General features: G+C 41.1%; 1 protein-coding gene and 1 long non-coding RNA gene across 3 annotated transcripts; one reads left to right on the forward strand and one right to left on the reverse strand.

Moving 5' to 3' along the window:
- Positions 1-581: 581 nt before the first annotated feature.
- On the forward strand, positions 582-2,623 carry LOC121699817. 2 transcript variants are annotated; one of them, XM_042082272.1, is made up of 5 exons: positions 582-1,109; positions 1,612-1,750; positions 1,912-2,121; positions 2,219-2,390; positions 2,478-2,623. In XM_042082272.1, exons 1-5 carry the CDS (start codon positions 825-827, stop codon positions 2,518-2,520), a joined length of 849 nt encoding a protein of 282 aa, XP_041938206.1. In that variant the 5' UTR covers positions 582-824; the 3' UTR covers positions 2,521-2,623. The 2 variants fall into 2 exon arrangements, with proteins under 2 accessions (XP_041938206.1, XP_041938207.1); XM_042082273.1 differs by having other exon boundaries at positions 1,912-2,103.
- An 8-nt stretch (positions 2,624-2,631) lies between these two features.
- On the reverse strand, positions 2,632-4,375 carry LOC121699828. The gene is made up of 4 exons (XR_006027049.1): positions 4,355-4,375; positions 3,631-3,700; positions 3,384-3,538; positions 2,632-3,097 (listed from the first exon to the last, which is right to left on the reverse strand). It is a non-coding gene; the product is annotated as an uncharacterized LOC121699828 (long non-coding RNA).
- Positions 4,376-4,965: the final 590 nt, after the last annotated feature.

Raw genomic sequence — 4,965 nt, forward strand, 5'->3', positions numbered from 1 at the left:
TCTTACCAAGTGAGACTGCAATTATAGGCCATTACTATGATTTCAACGGCTTCGTTATTTATTTATATATATATTTTTTACATATGTTTTACTTATGACAACTAGCTAGCTACATTAGCCTAATAATAATCTTCACCAATAAAAAAAAACACGCATATTCTAACAATTTGTAATAGAATGATTTCCACAAATAAAGCCGTGAAAAAGGTAGGCACGGTGGGTAGGCCTACAGCTACGGCGTTTATGAAATTAATATAACAGTCGCTAACACACTTTACACTTAGTTAGGCTAGCACTTACTTGTTGCCGTTGCTGTTCACTTGCTTGGCTGCCGTTCTCTGGTCTGGTGCCTTCAAGAAGGTGTTGGGAGTGTCTTCTCTTTACATGATGGTAGAATGAGTTGTACACTATATATTCCTCCGTGCATCTATCGATACCACAGAGCAACCTCAAATCAGGGCTGCGACTGTGCAATCAATCATAATGGCACATTAAAGTGCCCATATTATGCAAAAATCACTTTTTCTGGGATTTGGGGTGTTATTGTGTGTCTCTGGTGCTTCCACATGCAATACAAACTTGTAAGAAAAACCATCCATGCTGTTTTGAGTGAGATACAGGTTTCAGAATTGATCCCACCTTCAGCCTCTGGGTGTGCTGTTCAAAATCGCCACGGGTTTTTACGTCACAAGCCGAAATATTTGAATATTCCCACCCCCTCAGAGCATACGTACAGTGTCTCCACCCACCAGGTTCAGCAGTAAACTTCTCGGATAGCAGCCATTTTGTTACCGATTTGGAAGCACTGGTTCGGATTAGACACCATGTCGAAGTCCCATGCGAAATGCTCTGTTGTTGGCTGTACAAAAGAGCACAAAACACTACATCGTGTCCCAGCCGAAGAGGACAGAAGAGCGGCATGGATTGAGTTCATTTTTGATGGCAATATCCCTGCTACAGTTGGCAAGAAACTGTTTGTGTGTGCCAATCATTTTGAGACTGACTGTTTTGCAAACTACGTTCAGTACAAGGCAGAATTAGCCGGGAAACTCGTTTTAAACGACGGCGCAGTTCCAACTTTGCGCGAAATACCTGCAGACGAGGAACATGTAAGTAGTTTTATACAATTTCATTTGTAAATTAGGGTGAACTCGTGTGTGTTGTAGCAGTGTTTTGCCATTGACACCGAGGCGGCTAACCGCTAACAGCTAGCACTAGCTTCTAACATTAGTTAGTTTACAAGTCTGCTTGGTTTGTCCTGCAAAGCCATTTTCCAGCGACAGAAACGTTCGAAAGTTGTGCATTTCTAACAGATTTCTATGCTGTAATGGGTTGCGCAACAAAAAGTCAGTTTGAAACAAGTGTGTGTGTGTGGGCGAGATTACAGATTTGGTCGTCAAGCCAGCTGCTACAGTAGCCTAGATTTTTGTCCACCACATCATAACGATTGTATGGTTTAAATGGCTAAATCACTGGACAATGTACACTCAAAGCCAACCATTATTTGTAATTAGTTTCTTCTCTTGTATTGTATTTATTAGTGATCCTTTTTTTACTTGATGTTGCTGTTGGCATACATGTAAGATGAAGTTGATGTAATTTCTCTTTTAGGCCAGTACATCATTAATGTTACATACAGAAGAAAGACCAGCTACAAAAGATATTGGTTGCCAGACTGAGCCCCCTGAAAGAAAGAGTGTTGGCACACAACTGTCTTCTAGGACTCTTCATTCACATCACAAAAGTGAAGGTTTGTAGTTTTATAGATTTGAACTTGCTTTTGATCAAGTGTTGAATGAACAATGAACTGTTGCAGCCTTTAGTGCTTGAATCTATACTGTGACAGTGCTGTCATGCTTTAGTCCTATGAATGCCTTGATATCATAGAAACTATACTTTTGTTACTTACAGCTGTCCAGGCTACTGTCTCCTGTAAGGACTTTGGCACGTCCACTGATCCCTGGACAGCTGCATCATCCAAAACGGGGCCAGAGAGAGTGGCTAAATGGACCTCCCTCCTGAACCATGTTCAGAATGTCCATACACATGAGGACCCCATCTTCCCAAAATGCCTCCACACAATCCGAAAAACAAGGGACAAGAGTAAATGGCTCTCAGCAGGTTTGTTTCATTCAACTAGTTTGGTTATATTTATTAGCTGCAATTATGGTCATTACCATAAATATGATATGTACTATATAATGTTTTTGTCTTGCAGGAACTCCTGCGTTCTACCATCTAGAAAAGGAGCTGACCAAGAAGACTGTCCTAAAGGATATTGCTAAACTCAGTCCCCACTACCAGACGTCCTCTTTGGAGGCGTTCCATAGCGTCATTCTGCGGTTTGCACCCAAAAATGTTGTCTATCCATATCTGGGAATGCTGTGCAGGTAAATGAAACTATGTTTATTCTTTGAGAACACTTTCCCATTCCTTGAAATTGTTTACATGTCTGATTTTCTTTTTACTGTCCCAAGACTCTACCTGGCTGCACTGCATTACAATGAGAACGCTAATTGAGGACAAGCCACCACATCTTCAGGGGATCCTCTTTATAAACTCTGCTTTCCAAAATCCAGGAAGGGAGAGTGCAGAGCCAGACCAGTGAAGACAGACGCTACATTCCGTAAGTTGTTTTTTTTTTTTTTACTCAAAAACAAACATTCACATTGAACATGGCAAAGTATTGCAATAGTACTTAACACGATAAATAAAACCAAACAAACTTACTTAAATACCTGAGAAACTAAAATTTCACGTGCATAATGTCAATATGAATAGTTGTTAAATAATGTAGTAAATTATATTAGTGATTAACTTTTTCATCATCATATGGAGACGAGATTCTGAAGCTAAACATCCCGCCGGACCCGTCTTCAGAATATGAGCATCCAGACAAGGAGGAGGTCATCGCCAGCTACGTCTCCAGATTCAATCAAGGGGCGGGAGTTTGAAGCCTACGTATCTTCCCTGGGCGTCTGGAAACTCCCGTCGTATCCGAAGTACGACACACGAGGGGATCACTACCCGTATTTTTCGACCAAGGAAGCCCCAGCACCAGCTCACAAAACTTCTGTAGGCTAAATACCTGTAACGACTGAGAGAAATGAACATTGCTAGTCAACAGGTTTTATAATGTATGTCACCATTTTGATTCAGTGAATCCTTCAAAACTGTATTTTATGTACAATGACCGTTGTAAATAAATGTTTATTGCATGTGTAAAATGCTTCATGTGAATTTATGTGTAATATACAGTTTGCTAAGGAAATACTTGGCTATAAGTTCAAGAAAAAAAATCTGAAAGAGGCTTCGGCAGACTATATTTGCTTTATTATGTTGTACGAACAGTGAATGTAAGTAGGTTATTACAGATAACTCACTGCTCTATTCCCCGTAGCTGTAAAGGACCGTAGTCAGCCCTGTAAATGTTGCATGCATTCTGCAGTGAGAACACATTTAGGCAAACAGGTTCTAAACCTGGATGGTCTATCATACATGGAGGCCTTTCTTCCAGCTGTTGCAGTCGTCTTGTAACCTATTATGCATAACATAAGGTAAGTATCTGCAGTGGCATCTTATCTGCAATCATATATTGCAAACATAAGTATAGAGGAAAGATCAAGTTACCTGTGGTACCTCCTGGCAGCATAAGTTCTCAGACTCTGACGGCATTGTTGCACAATTTCCACATGTGCACCTAAACAAACACATACAAAAGGAGTCCTGCATGAAAAGCTAAAGAAATAATAAACCCTATATTTTTTTACACAACAATAGCACCCACATTTACATTTGAACGAGCGTGCTTCGGCTAGCTAGTACTTTTTCTCAGCCTGACCTAAGTGGGTGAATAGTAAGTAGTTGTGCTAGGCTAGACTTTCTCAAGTTTACAATGCGAACACACCAGTATACACCAACATATCTTGCGCATACATGCAAGCCTCATCAGTATGACAGAGAAATACTGCTGTACTTTAGGAACACTCGGTCTGTAGCAATGGCGTGGGAGCCTTCCCTAATTTTACTGTGAACAAATGTAACGTTATTTTAAGTTAGAGCAGGTTGTAGGATCTGCCAACCACCTTGGCCAATGTCAACTGAGCGAAGCTTGAAGCAGCGGGGTGCTTAGAAGACACTTCTAACTTCACGTTTAGTGAACAAGAAGCACAATATAGTTTACTACTGTGTGAATACAAATTCATTAAGTTTAATAAATAATGAATTAATTCATAATCGTGCCTGACCTGGCACTAACGTTAGCTATCGATAGCTAGACTAGCCTAGCGTTAGCTTTCACAGGCTAAACACTGACTAATATCTAAGTTTCAAAAAAATTGAAAGTTTCACTAACCATTCAGAAGCGTCTTGCTGAGTCTCGGGTTCTGCAGGAGACTCCCCTCCTTCAGGATCCGATTCTGGTTCAGACATGTATGGTTGAACTACTGCCGCCATGTCCATGTAAAAGTTAACGTAGTAGTAGTGGTAACAGTGGGGCGTGGGCAAAGATTCTACAGAAGCTTCAGGCGTGGCCAAATTAGCAGCAGATCATGAATATGTAATGAGCAGCAGAAAACAGCATACTCGGAAAGTGGCTGAAACAGAGGGGAATAGAGGTAGGTAACAATCGTTTCCTACGAGCTATTTCCAGCAAACAACTTCAGAAACATGTTTTCTGGAACTCATAGACCTATTTTAACTTGTTGAAAAATAGTCAAAATATGGGCACTTTAACAGTTTTAGTGAGTACAGTGGGCATCGCTTTCAAATGACCACTTCATTCGCGCATTACGCGGCGTGAAGCTGCGTGAAGCTTTAGTACCACTTTCAGCCACTGTACATCGCTCGCACAATGGAGAAGTTTGCCTCGAACGTCGACTACTAGGCTGCAGCCTTCCATGCCGCGGTCCATCCCTCCAATGAGCGTCGTCAAACAGTAAACGTCATTGACAGCGCCACAGTTTG

Source organism: Alosa sapidissima, chromosome 24, assembly GCF_018492685.1.
Source record: "Alosa sapidissima isolate fAloSap1 chromosome 24, fAloSap1.pri, whole genome shotgun sequence".
Lineage (NCBI taxonomy): Eukaryota > Metazoa > Chordata > Actinopteri > Clupeiformes > Clupeidae > Alosa > Alosa sapidissima.

Bases quoted from the DNA above. Each gene is read 5' to 3' on its own strand.
- LOC121699817 (XM_042082272.1), top strand. From the start codon at position 825: ATGTCGAAGTCCCATGCGAAATGCTCTGTTGTTGGCTGTACAAAAGAG. The intron at 1,751-1,911 runs GTTTGTAGTTTT...TGTTACTTACAG, and splicing joins TTCACATCACAAAAGTGAAG to CTGTCCAGGCTACTGTCTCC. The intron at 2,122-2,218 runs GTTTGTTTCATT...TTTGTCTTGCAG, and splicing joins GAGTAAATGGCTCTCAGCAG to GAACTCCTGCGTTCTACCAT.